Source organism: Callospermophilus lateralis, chromosome X (assembly GCF_048772815.1).
Source record: "Callospermophilus lateralis isolate mCalLat2 chromosome X, mCalLat2.hap1, whole genome shotgun sequence".
NCBI lineage: Eukaryota > Metazoa > Chordata > Mammalia > Rodentia > Sciuridae > Callospermophilus > Callospermophilus lateralis.
In genome coordinates this window covers 7919800-7937532 of record NC_135325.1, presented here as the reverse complement: position 1 = coordinate 7937532, position 17733 = coordinate 7919800, and the positions used below count along the sequence as shown (strand labels likewise).

Sequence of the window (17733 nt, the reverse complement as noted above, 5' to 3'; positions counted from 1 at the left end):
ACTGCTTGACAAAGATATAGGCAAGGCCAGGGGTAGGGGGGTGGAATTCCTCACTAGAAAAATTTCCTCCTTGCTGAGGCAGGAGTGTTTGCCTCTCCCCATGCCATTTTGTCACTGAATCATCCAGGGGTACCTGTGTTCTCATCTGTTTACACATTGTTGCAGTGACTTCTCAGAGTTAAACATCAATGATTAACTTTTACTAATCCAAATAAAGCTTAGTTCTATATCCCTAGTTCACCAGCATGGGTAATATACATAAAGAACATGCAGTTAAAACAAAACTAATCTCGTACATAAGCAAACAAAAGAAGGTAAACATGGCTCCAGTCTGCCAGTCCTGCTTCCCTTCTCCCAGGCATATGATCCAAGCTGGCATGGAAAGGACCCAGAAGTTGGAGGCTCAGATGTGCCAAACTCTTTCTTGTCCTAGGGAGACTGTCCTGATGGGGAAAGCCCAGTTTCTGTGACTCTGGGTGAATTATTTAGTGACTCAGTGCCTCAATAGTTCAGCTCTGAGTGGTATTAAGACCTAAATGACCTAATCCATTAAGTGTTGTGCAGTCCTGGATTCTGCATAGATATTCAGTGTTAGTAGTTCTGCCCTGTGAAACTCTGGCTCTCCTCAGCCAGCAGCTGTCCCCTTGCTTCAGCTCCCTCCAAAGGAGGAGGGTAACCTATTTTTCAGCTACTGTATCTTAGAGAGACAAGCTTAAGGAATCAGGTAATCCTTCTGGCTTAGTTGTACTGATTGACATCAGATTAACTTCTAGTTCATGATATACTTTGAGACAAAACTGTTTAAGTCTGGTTCAGGCTGCTATTACAAAATACCATCAACTGGTGGTTTACAAACAACAAACTTACTTCTCCCAGTTCTGGAGGCTGAAGTCCAAGATCAAGGCTAGCAACTTCATAGATGACTGGCTACTCACTGTATTATTGCATGGTGGGAGGGGCGAGGGAATCTCTGGGATCTTCTTCCAAAATACCTTGGTGGCTAGGGTTTCAATAATATAAAATGTACCCACGCTCCAAGTGCTGGTCTTTGTTGTTAAATGAGAAAAGGTAGGTTCCCCTGCATAAGCTGAAACCTGGTTAACAGAACTCTGAAGAAAGAAATTTGCTTCCCCCTGAGCTGAATGAAAAAAAAAAAATTTAAAGGCATAATCCCAACAATCTCAATGTTAAACAAATGTTTGAGTTGAATTAGATAGTACTGAGCTAATGCTTTTTTTTTTTAAACCAGACTCTTGGAACACCTAGTCCAAAAAGAGAGAGAATACCAGAATCTTCTACGGCAAACGCTAGAACAGAAAACTCAAGAATTATATCACCTTCAATTACAATTCAATTATAATGGTGAGTCATTGTTCATGTAACTCTAACTAAGGTGTGTCAGAAAGACAAACTAAAAATCTGCTGAGCTGGGCACAGTGGCGCACGCCTGTAATCCCAGAGGCTCAGGAGGCTAAGACAGGAGGATCACGAGTTCAAACCAGCCTCAGCAACTCAATTCAGCGAGACTCTGTCTCTAAATATACAAAATAGGACTGGGGATGTGGCTTAGTGGCCGAGTGTCCCTGAGTTAAGTCCCTGATTACCCACTCCCCCCACAAAAAAACCTGCCTAATATTTTAGCCAGCCTTGAAAAAAAATTTTTGAGATTACCTTCTATTAAACCAGGACTCTAGTAGATTCTGGAATACTATTCAATAATAAAAAGGGAACTGCTGATACTTGCAGTATGCTAAGTGAAAGAACCAACCATTCACACAGTTCTCTGGAAAAGACAAGAGCTTCAGGGGCAAAAAACAAATCAGAATGGATAGGAGAGGGGATGGATTATGCGAGAACACATGAGAACTTTGTGGAGTAATGGAAATATCTGTATCTCAATTGTGGTAGTAGTTTACAAGACCGAGTTTTGTCAAAAGTAAACCTAAAAAGGGTGGTTTACTGCCCAAATTATATGTCAGTATATCTGACTTTCTCCTTTTGTGGGCTATAGCTACCTCTTGGGGTGTGGACTACATAAGCGCCGAAGTAATGTAAAAATCTCAATACTACTACCTATTTCACCCGATTTTCAGTGTAGTTAGGGCTGTGCACCTGAAGAAAGGTCATTTTTTAAACATTTAAAGTAAGACATCGGATTACAAACTTAAGGTGCTGAGGTAAGGGTAGTTCTCTCTGGAAAGTCAGTTTAAGAACTAGGAATTGTATAAAACATATTAGAGCAGATCAATGACACAGGTTTAATACACCTTTTCATACCACATTTTATATCATGGATTTATGGTTACAATTAATATACAATGAAACAAATTTCTAATTGTTACAGGTATGACAAAGAACCTAGCACCCCCTCCTAGGCAGGGAACAGATAAAGAGCTTATAGACTGGCTACAACTTCAAGGAACAGATGCAAATACAATTGAAAAGGTAAATTTATAACCAAAAACTATTCCTATGATATTGTTAAAAACTGCTTATTTCTTATGTATTTGATCTTTGTTTCAGATTGTTGAAGAAAATTATACACTTTCTGATATTCTTAACGATATCACTAAGGAAGACTTACGATGCCTTAGACTACGGTAAGAGCTTCAAAACGGCTTATTAGAACCTTTTCTGGGTAAATACATTAAAGTAGGCAATAGTGCTGGTAACTTCCCCTCCTTGAAATTCATTCCCTTTCCAGTGTCTTTGAAAACATACTACCTCTTCTCCCTCCAAAATCTTGGCAGGTTTGGGCTGGGCATGAGGTACCAGTGCACTAGACCCAACCCCTCCCATGGTCTTGTTCCCATGTCATTTAAAATAGCCACCTCTACACCAATCCATCAGCGCTTCTGTGCACACTTCTAATACCATGTCCTAGCACTGCTGGCACTCAAGGATTATATTCACACAGGAAGAGAATATATTTTTGGTTTTGTTCATTATCTAAATTAAAATGGGACTGCATTTTTAAGAGTAGATGGCCAATCTTAAAATAAAATCTAGAATTATCTTTTGCCATAAGTAGGCCTATCCTAGATTAGTTTTGGGGTTGTCAGTTGGAACTTTGCCTTTCTTATGGTAACTCCTTTGTTCCACAGTGGTGGTGTCCTCTGTCGGCTGTGGCACGCAGTCTCCCAGTACAGAAGGCAGGCTCAGGAGTCCTCAGCGACTGCGGACTAGGCTTAATCACACTCAGCTAAGCCAGGAGGACACAGTGAGCACATATCCTCCTGCTTGTGGTTAAAGCTTCTTCTGTACATGTATACACAAATTCTGCTCAGTTTACACAAGAAAGAGATATGTTCAATTAATTCAAGAATCTGGTGAAGTTTGTCATTTTTTTAAACCTATTATTTATGAATGTTTTAAAGATTATATAGAACTGTATGTAATGTGAATAGTGAGCTTTAGTTTTGATATCCTAGAGTATTAGGAGAATCTCAGAAAAAGAAACTCAGCATTCTGTTATTTTAAATACAATGGTAGTTTAAAATGAGACAGGTGTTGTAGGGTAAGCATTATTAACTAGTATAGAACCTAAATGTGATAGGACTGTAACCACTGATGTGTAAATGGAGAAAACTAGTTGTTTGGCCTTTCACCTGTTGCCTGGTTATAATAATAAAAAGAAATATGAAGAAATGATGGCTTTAGCTGTGCAATGCCAGAATTGCGTCTTCTCAGGACATAGCCAAAACAGATGGCAGGGTTGGAACAGGTACACAAGGAAGTGTTCTTCCAGTGACCAGACAAACAACTATTTGGGAGAAGGTTAAACTCTATTAGACTTGTAGATCTGAAATAGGTAATACAATAATATAATAATCACAAAACACTCAAGCACTCAACATCTTCTAACACAACAATATACAAAACTGCATGCACTTACTCTCCCTTCAATTTAATTTACATGCTATTTATTAAAGTTGAAAATGCTGTTCCTTATAGTTGCTGACAAACAGCCCATCATTACATACGTCTCCCATTAACTGACTGACTTAAACTTGATCCACTGGTTGGCACCACGCACTTCAAAGGGTGGATCGCTGCTGTAGATGTGGTAGCCTAGTTCCTCCAAAGGTGGCTCAGGATCAGCTGTGGCAAACTGGGCAGCGTCCTCAATTTCTTTCCTTACTTCAACATCAATTTCCTAAACATTGGATTACAGTGCAAGAAATTTTTAAATTAACAGCAGCTTGGGTAGCACCTGTTTATCTCGACAGGAAGATAACAATCCAAGGACTGTACAAACTGTGCTACGGGGGAAAGGGTAAAAAAAAAAGGCTTTTTGCCAATATCATCTGTGATAATGCATACTTTCACTACTTAGTTCGCTGCCCACCCCACCTAATCTTAATAAAGAACAGCCCAATGAGATTTCAGAATTATTCCCTGTCATATCACTTTCCCAGGCTTGAACAAATCAAGACTCTGTGGTTACCCAGAGGTGGCAACTTTTTGTGGGAGGGAGGAAAGACAGCCACCTTTAAAGCCAAACTTAAACCACTAAGAGTGAATGTACCTTTAATTCTTCAACACTGGCAAGATTGCTGTTCACCATTCTATCCTTAAGAAGCATTATAGGGTCACTCTTACTTCTTACTTCCTGAATTTCTTCTCGTGTGCGGTAACTGTATGAGGAAAGAAACAGTGATAGGTGTAAGAACAGTTACAGTGGGGCAGATAGCTAGGTGAAATCTGAGTACATTCCTGAGAGGAAGGGACACAACAACACTAATGTTACTGTGAGAAGAGCAGAGTTATACTTCCAAAACACAAGAAAGCAGCCTGTAAGAGCTGCTTCTATCTTCTATAGCAAATAGTATGCTGAAGTATGGGCTTCTCTGGCATTCTCACAATGGGGGCCAAGTTCTGGTTTGCTTCTTTGATCTAAAAGAGTACAAAAGAAGTGTCACCTGTCCCACTCCTTTAGGCTATTATATTTTACATGGGTTGGGGTATCAATGCCAATCACTTTGCCTTTCTCCCTTACAACCCCAAACAAAGCATGGCCAGCAATTACTTAAAGACACCAGGTTTTCTGATTCTTGATTCTATGATATTTATAACACTAAAAGCAAGTGTTCTACCTTTTTAAAAAAAAAAAAAACCAAATCAAAGTATATTTTCACACTTAATTTGTACAATAGACTTTGACTAAATTGACTATTAATTGTGTTGAGTCTGTGACTGCAGAATTGTATGAGATATCTAGTAAGTGAAAAAGGAAAACTCACACCTTCCTAATGTAACCTAGCTCTTTTGATATTTCAACCTATTGAACACCTCCCTCCCAGCCAGAATATTTCCAAATCCTGATTCTCTTCAGGTACAGTATGCCATGAGTGAATTTGGGATAATGCCTACATAAGCTAAATGCCTCCAAATATATTACTCTCCCATCAGACCTGTTTTATCTAACAATTTCCCTCTACAATTTAGTTACATGCTTTAAAAAAAAAATTACTGTTCTTGCTAACATCTAGGGACTTTCTGAGTGCTTTCTATATTGGAACCAATTTATTAGTAGTACTGCTTTCAGACTAAGACTAAGACTCAAATAACTACTTGATGTCAACAAAAGTAATTTCATGTGAGCAGCACTAATCCAAGCCCATCCTCTTTGAAAACCACACCCAGATCTCCCATGACTATACCTGACTCCAGGGTCACTCATACTGTGTCCATGATAACGGTAAGTCTGCAGCTCCATCAGGATGGGACCCTAAAACGGAACCCATAAATTGTTAGGTAAGATAAGGGGACCAGGACCAGTAATGCCAACAATTCACAGCCTCAAATAGAGACCCTTGCAGCATACGATATATTCTCATCCAATCTTCTATAAGTCACCTGCCAAGGATTTCTTATTATTTATGGTACATTTCATCCTTCTCATTTTTAATAGGAACTTAAAGCCAGGTACAGTGTGGACTGTATAAGCTTGAGGCCAGCCTCAGTAACTTGGTGTTGGTGGTACAGAACTTAAAGCAGTCTGCCAACAATTTGTTTTTTTGTTTTTAATCACTGAACATGTCATAGAGCCCATGGACATTAAGTAGATTTCCACTTGCACTTAAACAACTTTTCTCATTTTATGATGCAGTGTTTCTTACAGGGACCAGCCACCAATCCAGCTTCACCTAGACTTTGCTGGTTTAACAGAATGACCTTTACTATCTAAAGCTTGCAACTCTGCTAGGAGTCTGGCTAGCCCAGCTGTGCATCACACCAAGCAGCTTGCTACTAGCCTACTTTGGCAAGGCTATGAACACTGATGGGTGAGGGTGGATTCATTCTGGAATTTATTCATTTAGTCTTTTAGTAATGTCATCTTTCAGTCATTTGGAATCACAGTGCATTGGGCCAGGGGTGATAAAGGGGATTTCTAGGCCCTCCCATAGTTCCAAGATCAGGCTTTGGTCAGGTTAAATCAAAATATTCTATGAACTGACCATGTTTTCACCCAGGGTTGGACTCCAAATGTTCTTCTCAGGAATTGGAAGAGATGGGGAAACACACCTGAGGATCTGGCTCCTAGTCTTACAGTCTTCATGTGGACTGCTCAGCCCACTGTAGTCAATCTATCACCTTAGTCCTGCTCACCTTAGTCATCCTCTAGCTCATCACTTCATCTCCCTCCTAGTTTCCTTTCCCTCCATCCTGACTTTTTCATCATTACTATTCACATATGATTTACACTACTGCCCAAATATACACATGGCATGCCACTAAAAGGTAACCATAGGGCTGTGGTTTCTCAGCTGTGGAACACTGATTTAAGGAGAGTAAGGTACTTAAACCTCTTTTTAGGCCAATTTCATTGTTTTCTTTCTCACAGCTATACACACTTAATAAGCAAAATCCTATGCTGGGCATTGTGGCAATCCCTGATCTGGTCATTCAAGGGGCTTATAATTAATGGGTGGGTAGGTGAGCAATTAACCAAAACAAAAATAGATCATCATAATGGAAGACAGAGGTGAAATACTGAGGAAACACTAGAAGACTGACCTCAAATGGGGGAAAAGTGGAATGTTTCCCAGGATATGAGCTACCAAGACCATGCTATTCATAGGACTCCATTCACCTGCCTGGACTCTACTTCATACACTTGTCTTAAGACAAAGTTATTGGGGAGTTTTACCTTCCCAGATCTACAATAGGCAGCCGCAAACCTTGTTGCTTCTCGGACACACAGGATGTCCATTCCATCCACCTGTTAATAGCAACAGAACATAAATCCAACTGTCCAAACCCATTTTACCTATTTCTTTCTTTAAAGAGTGCTGGGGATAGAACCTAGGGCTTCACACAATGCTGGGCAAGCACTCTAGCCCCCCATTTTACTTTTATATGACCTGCTCATATCTAAGAAAGTCTGGTATCTAGCTGAGAGGATGTGACCCTGGCTCTACAAACTGATGTCCTTACCCTCAGCCCAGGAATAAAATCGCCTCTTTTGTAGTAATCAGTGCTGGCTGCTGCTCTCTCAACAGATGTTCCCATTCCATAGCGGTTATTCTCACAGATGAAAATACAAGGTAATTTCCACAATGCTGCCATATTGTAAGCTTCAAATATCTGACCCTGTAAGTAATTATAAAAAGTTGAAATGGTTTCATTTTGCTCATTTCTCTAGACTTCTTCATCATCCCAATAGTTGTTGCTCTGCCTGGCATAGAGTGCTTTCATAAAGACTGAAAAAGCCTCATCTAAAACCAAATTTTTGGTGGTGAGGGAAAGGAGGGAGGGAGGGAGGGAGGGAGGGAGGGAGAGAGAGAGAGAGAGAGAGAGAGAGAGAGAGAGAGAGAGAGAGAGAGAGAGAGATGGATGGAGGGGATGGTGGGGAAAAGCGGCAGGCATCATACTCTTGCAACTAAGGGAAGAAAATACCATTACTTGTTTCTCTGGGGCCTCATTACTAGTACAGAATACACTGGAAAGATCAACATGTAAAAACTACCTAGTTTTATGCTTTGTTAATCTATACAACCCACTGGATAACCAGAGTGAAACAGCATCTATAATACCAGCCCATCACCACAGAACATTTGAGAAGCACTAATGTACAGCATAGAAGAGCTTCTTCACAAGAAGTGCCCCTGTAAGGTTTGGGGTAAAATGTGCCCAGGAGTAAATCTCTTATCTTGGTCAGAAAATCAAAGGCTAATTTGACATATGAAATACTATTTTAACCAATAAGCCATATACTATTTCTTTACAAACTCAACTTTGAATATTCAATACTTTGGAACCGAAACTAATTGTTGTTACAAAGTTAATAGACACATACCTGGTTAGCAGCACCATCGCCATATAAAGTCAAACAGACCTCATCTTTTCCATTGTACTTGCAGGCCAGAGCAATCCCAGCTCCCAGGGGCACCTAATAACATTAAGGATGACCAAGAAAGGAACCACAGAAATCCATGAGAGGAGTAATGCTCTAAATTTTAACTCCTGGACAGAATTTGAGACAGAAATAACACTATCACTACACACTATTCCTACCCCAACCCTGTCTCTGTTCACCCACCCTGATATATAGCATATTCTATTTTGGCCAGTAGGCAATGACTTATCTGTATCTAAAGATTCAACTACTGGGCTGGGGTTGTAGCTCAGTGGTAGAGCATTCACCCAGCATGTGTGAGGCCCTGGGTTCGATCCTCAGCACCACATAAAAATAAATAAATAAAGGTATTGTAAATAAATAAAGGTATTGTATTCAACTACAACTAAAAAATAAATTTAAAAAAAGATTCAACTACTAACCGTAAAGAATTAAAAAATGAAACATAGGTTTAAAATATATGTAACAGAATCTTACTCTATTCGGTATATTGCATGCTATTAATTTTTCATCATTCAATAACTGATGAGGGCAAGGACTCCCTACTGATAGAGGCTGGCTTTGGATCATTAGTAGGCCCCTAAAGTCCTGACTGCTCACCTCTTTTAGTGTTAGGACCTAGGACAAGGCAGAGGCAGGTGAAGTTGATGTGATGAAGTAATTAATGTGCTGAAATATAGAGGAAAGTGAAGGGATAGTTCTGCTAGAGGCTCTTTGCCTACTTGTTAAACATAAAAATGAATAAATTTTAAATCACTATCCAAATCTACTTATTAATTGTTCAAATGGCAACTTAAGAAGCAATAGGGATTTAAAAGCAAACCAAGCCCCCACAGTACTAAAATCCTTCAGGGAGAAGTTCTCTGGGGTGTCAAAAGTTTCTGAAGACATGGCCAGGACCATATCTACAAAAGCACACGATCCTCATCTTTGACTACCTGAGCTCCGACAATGCCATTGCCCCCATAGAAGTTCTTGGCATACATGTGCATCGATCCTCCTTTCCCTTTAGCACAGCCTCCTCTTCGTCCTAGAAAGGGCAGAACACACACTCATGAAAAAACAAAGTCATAAAACCACACCCAAGTCTTTACTCTGAGGCCAGTTCAATCCCCAAAAGCCTCTGTCCCTCCATGTAAACATGTTCCTCCTTGTCTCCCTGCCCTTTGATAAGGAAGTTCAGACTAATTCCATGTCTTTGACCATTCATTCCAATCACACCTGTTCTCTAATCATTTAGTTGCCTTCAGATGTTCAGTATAGTAGTCAGGACTTCTTTTTTGGCCAGTCAAAATGTATCTCCTGACTCTTCTACACTGGTAAACTAAACAGTTCAAGAGTCAAGGGGACAAAGAAAATAGGAATATTAAAGATTGCTAGAATCTACACCGTATACCAGGGAGTGCTTCAACCCAACTTACTTTATCATGACTGATTTACTTCTACTGACAGGCTTGATGATGATAACTGCACTCTGATTTATAAAATTTTCATTTAAGGGACTAGATGACTTTACAAATGGCTAGTTTACTCCCAAGGACAACAAATGTACCAAAACATCAAACCAGAGGATTGGGGGAGGGGGGGGTTAATTTTAAATTCAAAAAGGTTTTAGCACTAACTTACAATGGTTAGCACCTTAATGGTGAAATATCTGAAAATTTAATTCATTCTCTTCCCTTCTATAAATCCATAGCAAACCTGTTAGCTCTGCAAGAATTTCTCGGACAGAAAGGCCTCGAGTAAAGGTGAAACCATGAGCCCGGTAGGCTGTGATGAGGTGGTCCGTGGGATTTATGCCAGCCTCCAGGCCCACACAGCAGGCTTCCTACATTAAAGGAAGAAGAAACCAACATGATACTTCATACTCATTTCTGGATAAAAAGATTTCTATTAGACCAAATATTATGAAACATTATGTTATGTGGGCTAAAACTCATTAGTAACTACAGAAAGTGACTTTTTTTTTCCATCAAAAACAGTGGAGGGTAAGGCCCTAATCAGAAGCCATAAACAATCCACAGATATGCCTGTACAATGAAAGATCCTAAGTCAGATGTGAATGTTAAAATACTGAGGGGATGTAACATGAAAACTGAGACTTGTTTTCTCTCAGAGAAATAAAACACTATGAAGCCTTAGCCCCTTATTTCCATTTGGCACCAACTAGCTGAAACCATAGCATGGCATCCTTCTGGACAGGAATACTGCCCCATTCAACCCTGGTCTGTCACCATTCCCCATGTTTTGTATATCCAATCATTTTCATTCATTGATCCTATCTAACTGGCCCCTATAGACATTTGAGTTTGTAACCTTTGGCCTAAACCCACAAAACAACAAAATAACCCTTTCTCCTAGGAGTATCCACAGTACAGGTGATTGCAATGTCAGAAAGTTTTGTTTTATTTTAAACAATACCTTTATTTTATTTATTTTTTGTATGTGGTACTGAGGATGGAACCCAGTACCTCACACATGGTAGACAAGTGATCTACCACTGAGCTATAGCCCCTGCCAGAATGTTTTAAATTAAGAATGCATACAGGAAATTGGCAATGTTTTATGTGAATGAATGCTTAACCTAAGCTTCACAGCAGGTTCTGGTATTCTACTTTTAATTTTAAATACCAACTTCAAATCCTTCTGAAAAAAAAAGAGTGAAAAATCAAAAAATAGTAACCTTACCTAAATAAACATGGTTTTATTAGAAACCTACCACTTACCTGACCATCACACAAGTGACAGAAACCACGAATGATTTTCTGTTTATAAAGCTGATCAGCCTTTAACTCCATTCGGCGCACAGTCTGCATCATCCTATAGTATTTGAGCCCATCCTCCCTGGTGAGCACTGTCGTGACAGGAGGGCCCTCTTCTAGCCGGTGAAGGTCACATTTCTGAAATGGAGCAAGGCAGTCATCCCCTAGTTACTATATTGCAAACACTGCTGACTCATTCTAAGATCCAACTTGGTCGCAAATAATACTGAACTCAAAAACCAGCAAAGAAGCATATCATCAATGCTTTATATTATTTCTGACTCTTTAAATCTATAAAAGCCACACCAGGCAAAGGGATGGAGCTTTGGAGGAAGGAAATTTTTTTTAATGAAAACTCCTAGACATCAACTGAGTTATACATAATATATATATATATATATATATATATATATATTAAAATAAGAACCTTCTTATTCGAATGTTTTACTGAGTCACATCCTAAAGTTTGAAATAAGTTTTATTATTTAAGCCTCCCTTCCCTGAAACATCAACAAACTGCTAAGAATAAATTCTTATTTTTGCCCAACTTCCCTGAGCCTTTGATTCTGGAACATTTGGGAGAAAATGTCAAAAAAACATAAGTATCAAAATGTTCTGAAGGTATAAAACTATATCTGTGGAAAAACATCACGAAGTAAAATACCTCTTACCTTAATTTCAAATGTAGCATCATTTGCAAAATTACGGGATGCCACTAGCACTCTGCTTGCCTAGAAGACAAAAATACACAAATCCGTACTTTTTTTAGTGTCAGTTATTTTAGAAAGTCATTATTATCATTGATCAATTATCAGGATGTAGTCTGAAATATAAGGGGACCCAACATGTTCATGGGCTTCTCTTCCATTCTATTCACTATGCTGGTATCCTCATCTTCCAAAATAAATCCATGCTTTGGCCAATCAAACATGATCATACCCCTCTCTGAAGACAAAATGAAAGATGGGAAAAACCAAACCCATACATTTGATCACTTTGTTTTAAAAAAAAAAAATATTACAGTGGGAATATAATGAAATTAATGGCCAAAATGAAGAGACTGTGGGCTTTATACTATTTTAAGTCATAACCTCATATCCTCATCTGGAGGTTAACTGTTAAAATTATACTTCAAATAAAACTATTGGCACTATTCAAAGTATGAAATGAGTACATTAGTGAGAAATATACAAAATGGAACCAAAGATATATTTAGGCACTGACTTAAAAACAATAGACTTGAGCCAACAGTTTTATAATTTGAACAGCCTAAATCCTGGGTGGGCTCCTCCTGAGGCCCAAGAAGGGAGAAATGTTCTCTAAAACAGTGTTTCTTTCTTGATGTTTGGGTAGCTGTCACCGCTTGGGGGTAATGATTTCTTCCTACTTTTACAAGGGAACAGAGCTGTTCACAGCAAAAGTATTCTATGTGGTGGCTAACATTCAGGTTAGATTTCAAAGATACTGTATACTATATTAAACAGCCACTTTCTACTACATTTTCACACACTTACATGTAAACCAGCATACATTCTTTTTATGGAGATCTTAAGCACATTCATCAGATCCCATAAAACACTCACCTGACATGTAATACAGCATTTGTTTTTTACTATCTAACTCTAGCACTAGACTTCTTTTGGTAAGAAGAGTTAAGAATGATGTGCTATGTGTACCTCCAAATGAACAAGCCAAGAGGCAGAAAGCTATTATCCACTCATCTTTTTACTTGTCAATATATAGCAGTTCCTCCTTATCTGCAGGGGTTACACATTCCAAGACCCAGAATAGATGCCTAAAATCACAGGTAGTACTGAACCCTACACAGAGCACTGTAATAGTGAGACAGTAGATTTTATAAGCAAGAGGGCTCCTAAGTGACTAACAGGCATGTAGCATATACTAAGTGTATCTTGGACAAAGGGATGATTCACATCCTGAACTGCATGAGATTTCATCATACTACTCATAAGGGCACATAGATTAAAACTTCTGAACTGTTTATTTTTGGAACTTTCTGTTTAAAATTTTTTCAGGCTACAGTTGACCACAGATAACTAAAATCAATGAAAGCAAAAATACAGACAAGGAGGGACTACTGTACCATTATCTGATAAAGCAACAAACAAACAGGCCAATGACACATACAAAAAATTCTAAATACTAGAAATAAATGCTTCAGTTAAACAGAGGTAGAGTCCATTAATAAATCTCAAAATGAAGAAAATTTAGAAATTAGTGAAAAAGTAAAGCTGAGGGGTGAGGCAGCAAAAACAGTTGATGTTTGACAGTCATGAAACTGATATGGATTTTGGGTCATTAAATTATTTTTCAGAGCCAAAACTATCTATTGTATTGAAAAATAAATCTCCAGATAAAACTACAGGAACTACAGTTTTGGGAACCATTTAAAAGTAGAGATCAAACCAGGTGGCAATGGTAACAAAAAGCAAATTCTTTCTCAATCATAAAGTCAAAACAATGAAAAATGATAAACTGTGCTACATAAAATAAAGAACAGGAAGGGCAAAAACTGTAATTGCCAGAAAGCTAATTTATCCCCCTTTTTCAATATTAAGAACCTCAAAAATAAGTAGGACCACTGATACAATGGGTGAAAGGGGCAAACATATGGCTAAAAGCCGTATCAGAAATGTGAGTGTATCATATTTTTAACTGAGATTTCTTTTTTAAATATTTTTTTAGTCATAGTTGGACACAATATCTTTATTTATTTTTTATGTGATGCTGAGGATCGAACCCTTGCATGTGCTAGGCAAGCGCTGAGCCACAGCCCCAGCTTAACTGAGATTTCTGAAAAGATAACTACCATTCATTTTCTCTAGAGAGCCATAAAAATATTCTCTTTTAAATGGGATTCTTTTTTTTTTGGGGGGGGGGGGGTACTGGGGATTGAATCCAGGGCCTCAAGTATGCCAAACATATGCCTTTCCACTGAGTTGCACCCCCAACCCCTAAAGGGATTCCTCTTTGACATAGACCCAACTTATTCAATAAAATGAAAACTAAGTTCCTAAATGCATAGGATTCATTTAAGTGAAGGTCGAAATATAGTTCAAAAATTTCAGATTCTACCAGTGTAAATTAAAAATGTTTCCTACTTCTCAAGAAGCCAAAAGAATGTTGGTAATATACATCTCACAATGCACACCTGTAATCCCAGCAGCTCGGGAGGCTGAGATAGGAGAATTACAAGTTCAAAGCCAGCAATAGCGAGGCGCTAAGCAACTCAGTGAGACCCCGTCTCTAAGTAAAATACAAAATAGGGCTGGGGTTGTGGCTCAGTGGTCAAGTGCCCTGAGTTTAATCCCTGATACAAAAAAAAAAAAAAAAAGAAACCAGAAATGCAAACAATAAGACAAAGAATAAAAAATTTAATGCAATTCAGTCTTCTTCAGGAAATTATAACTTCAACTATCAATCTCATTAAAAAAATAAAATCAGGATCTTCTAATTCATTTCAAAGTTTCATGCCAAACACTATGAGACAATGGTAATCTATAAGCCTGAGATAAATCTCCATAGCTCCCTGTTTCAAGAGGGAATGGCAAACAAAGAGAAGAAAAAGTGAAAAGATGAAAGAAACATGCAGAGTCCTGGGAGGGAAGACAAGGGAATTAGTTTTAGGCAGAGTGTCACAGCTATCATATCAATTGCCTAACCTTTCTCCTTCCCTTCAAGGGGTAGATGATATGACTCTAGTTACACAAGTTTGCCGAATTTGGGCAAGCCACTACTTACCATTTGTCAGTTCTTTGGGGGGAAAGGCTTCTTACATGTATAATATAAAAAGTAAACCTTAATCTATTTTGTATTATTTATACTGAAATGAAAAAGACATTCACTCATATGAAGAATTACAAAATGTAATAAAAGCCTACGCAGTAAGAATTTATTGCTCTAACCTTTAAAAAAATAAGGGCAAAACTTTTAGTTCTTGCTAAATTTAGAAGCTCTAGGAATGGTTCCTAATTAATCAGCGCAGGACAAGTACAGCTAACAGAGAAAACTAATTATCTGAAGAGTTGACACCACCAAATGGGAAGGTAACTGAGCACTTTCTAAGGTGACTTCATCTCTGGAATTAAACTTTCTTACTCTAAGTTTAGGAGAAAAAAACCTGCAAGTAAGAGAAACAATAAATTTTACTTTCAGAATACTAAACCTCCATCAAGCATCTAACAGCAAAGAGTTAAGGATATTTCTGAGCTTCTACTACTAGTATTGCCCTCTATCAACAGATATCCCCAAAGAGGATGACACTTCTTAAAAGCAGAAACTCTTGTAGAAAGGTATGAAATTTAGCATTTATTAGTTTGAAATTCCAATTCAACTTCTTAAAACCTTTTAAGAAGGTTATCGTGAAGGTATGGAAGTAGGAAGGATAGTAGAATGAATCTGACATTATTACTCTATATACATATATGATTACTTGACCGGTGTGATTCTACATCATGTACAACCAGAAGAATGAGAAATTATACTCCATTTATGTATGATGTGTCAAAATGCATTCTATTGTCATGTATAACTAATTAGAACAACAACAAAAATATCAATAAACACTGAATATATCACACATAACATTAACAGGAAGGTGGGCTTCCAGTTACAATTCAAATGCTAATACAGTATCTGATTAACTCATTTTGTCCCATCAGCACAATTGTGGAACACTTATAAAAATATAGTATGCAATATATAGCTACATAATAAGATCATATTAAAATATAACAATTATGTTAACAATATGTATAAGCTCTAGATTGATATTCAACCTATTTTAATGCACCTGTGTCAATTTTGTTGAAATAATCTAAGACCTGAAAACCTGGGACTTAATGGGTTAATCAAATCGTGTTTTGTCATTTCTCAATGGGATTCCTAGAGCAGCCCACTTCCTACATTTTGACAATCTTTGCCCATAAGGCCCAGAGCAGCATTTAGCCCTGGGGAAATTACTAGAACCAGAATTACAAGTCAAAGCTTGGGACAGTTATATCAACAAACACTATCTTACTTTGCCTAAGGGTCAAAACGCTAGAAGCTTAGGTATGAGGAACATGTAAAAGCTGGGGCCATAAATAGTCTTAATCTTAACACCTACCCTCTTAAGATCACTTCTGTTTTCTTAGCTACTTTTACTCTAAGCCTCTGTGTGTTTAAGGGTAAAGGCAGTTTCCTCTCTGGGCTCTCCCTGACCTCTCTCAAATAACTGCCAAGAAAAGCTCCAACGTAGAGAGAAAGGGAGGAAAATTTGTTTTTGGCGAGTCTGACCCTGTTTGAACCCTCATCAGAGCCGAGTGCATGTGTGTCTAACAAATGTATATCAAATTGGGCACTCCATAAAATAACAACTGTATTCAACACATATGGCACTTACTATATGCCAGACACTATTCAGAAAGGTTTAGGCAAGGTTCATTCCTTGAATCCTCCCGATGACCCCACGAGGAAAGTACTCTTTTGTTGTCGTTCTTTTTAGTTATTCATGACAGTAAAATCCATTTTGATATAATTATACAAGCATGGAATATATCATATTCTAATTAGGATGCTAGTCTTGTGGATGTACACGCTGGTGAGATTCACTATGGGGAAAAGACTCTTATTATCTCCTTTTTAAATAAAGAAACCAGCCACCAGGACGTCGGGGGAGAAAAAAAAAGTTTTTTGTGCTTCCCTAAGGTCACAAGAGTTAGTAAACGGTGAGAACGATATTCGAACCGAACAACTCAAGTCTCCGCATTCCAAGGTCTTTACTATTACGCACCACACAGCCTATCGATCAAGAACAATGAAATTACTAAAACTTGAAATGAGTGGAGTCAACTGGCGACCAGAAGTACTAGGCTCCCCATTTCCATGTCCTGTAAACAAGGGCTGGCAATCCTCCAGCACTCCTCCTGCTCGGCCGGCGGAGCCGGGCCGACGGGGGAGCGGGAGAGGAGGCGCAGCCAAACTCCAGGTTTGGAGAAGGTACCCCTTCTCCTTACCCCGCGCCGCAGGCGGGGCACCTGCTCCACGCCTCTCATCCCGGGGCTCGGAGCAGAAGGTACCGCAAGGAGTCAAAACAAAGGTCCTCGGTTCCCCTTGTGTCCCCCTTCCGGCGCCGGGCCCCAAACGGCGAACAGCCGGGCGCTTGGAGGTCCAGTTCGCCCTCCTCCAGCCCCGTCTCGGCCCCACCTAGGCCTTGCTCAGGCCGCCTTACCGGCTTCTGGGCAGCGCCAGCCAACACGCGGGAGACTGCCGCGAGCATCTTCCTCATGGAGCAGGAGCAGCGACAGCGGCGGCGGCGACTCCAACGACTTAGGATGAGCCGGCCGTCTTCTAGTCTCCTTCAAGCGCCCCGAGACGACGCCACGCCTTAAACGCAACACGACGTGACGGAGTCCGAACGACGTCAGGCGCCGCGCCGGTCTGCGAACCAACCAGAACGGCTCCCAGACGTTCTGCCCCGCCCACCCAGAAGGCTCGAGGCCGCTCGTTAAATATCAGCACCAGAACGGGCGGGGCTGTGGGCTCCTCCGGTCACCACGCGGCGGACGGTTGAGGCGGCGGGGACCCGAAGGCGCCTGCGTGGGAAAG

At 39.4% G+C, this 17733-nt stretch overlaps 2 protein-coding genes across 2 annotated transcripts in view; one reads left to right on the top strand and one right to left on the bottom strand.

Annotated features, from left to right (window-relative positions):
- The window catches only part of Map3k15 (mitogen-activated protein kinase kinase kinase 15), a 118604-nt gene extending 114993 nt beyond the window's left edge, over positions 1-3611 (top strand). Inside the window, exons 27-30 of the mRNA XM_077107593.1 lie at positions 1250-1362; positions 2345-2445; positions 2524-2600; positions 3105-3611. Of these exons, the coding sequence (XP_076963708.1) occupies positions 1250-1362; positions 2345-2445; positions 2524-2600; positions 3105-3186 (373 nt within the window). The 3' untranslated portion in view covers positions 3187-3611. The remainder of the gene's footprint in view (positions 1-1249; positions 1363-2344; positions 2446-2523; positions 2601-3104) is intronic.
- Pdha1 (pyruvate dehydrogenase E1 subunit alpha 1) lies at positions 2235-17510 on the bottom strand. The gene is made up of 11 exons (XM_077107594.1): positions 17357-17510; positions 11796-11855; positions 11089-11262; positions 10064-10190; positions 9301-9392; positions 8303-8395; positions 7441-7596; positions 7154-7225; positions 5664-5731; positions 4529-4637; positions 2235-4156 (listed from the first exon to the last, which is right to left on the bottom strand). The coding sequence occupies exons 1-11, from the start codon at positions 17411-17413 to the stop codon at positions 3992-3994; spliced, it is 1173 nt and encodes a 390-aa protein (XP_076963709.1). The 5' UTR covers positions 17414-17510; the 3' UTR covers positions 2235-3991.
- Positions 17511-17733: the final 223 nt, after the last annotated feature.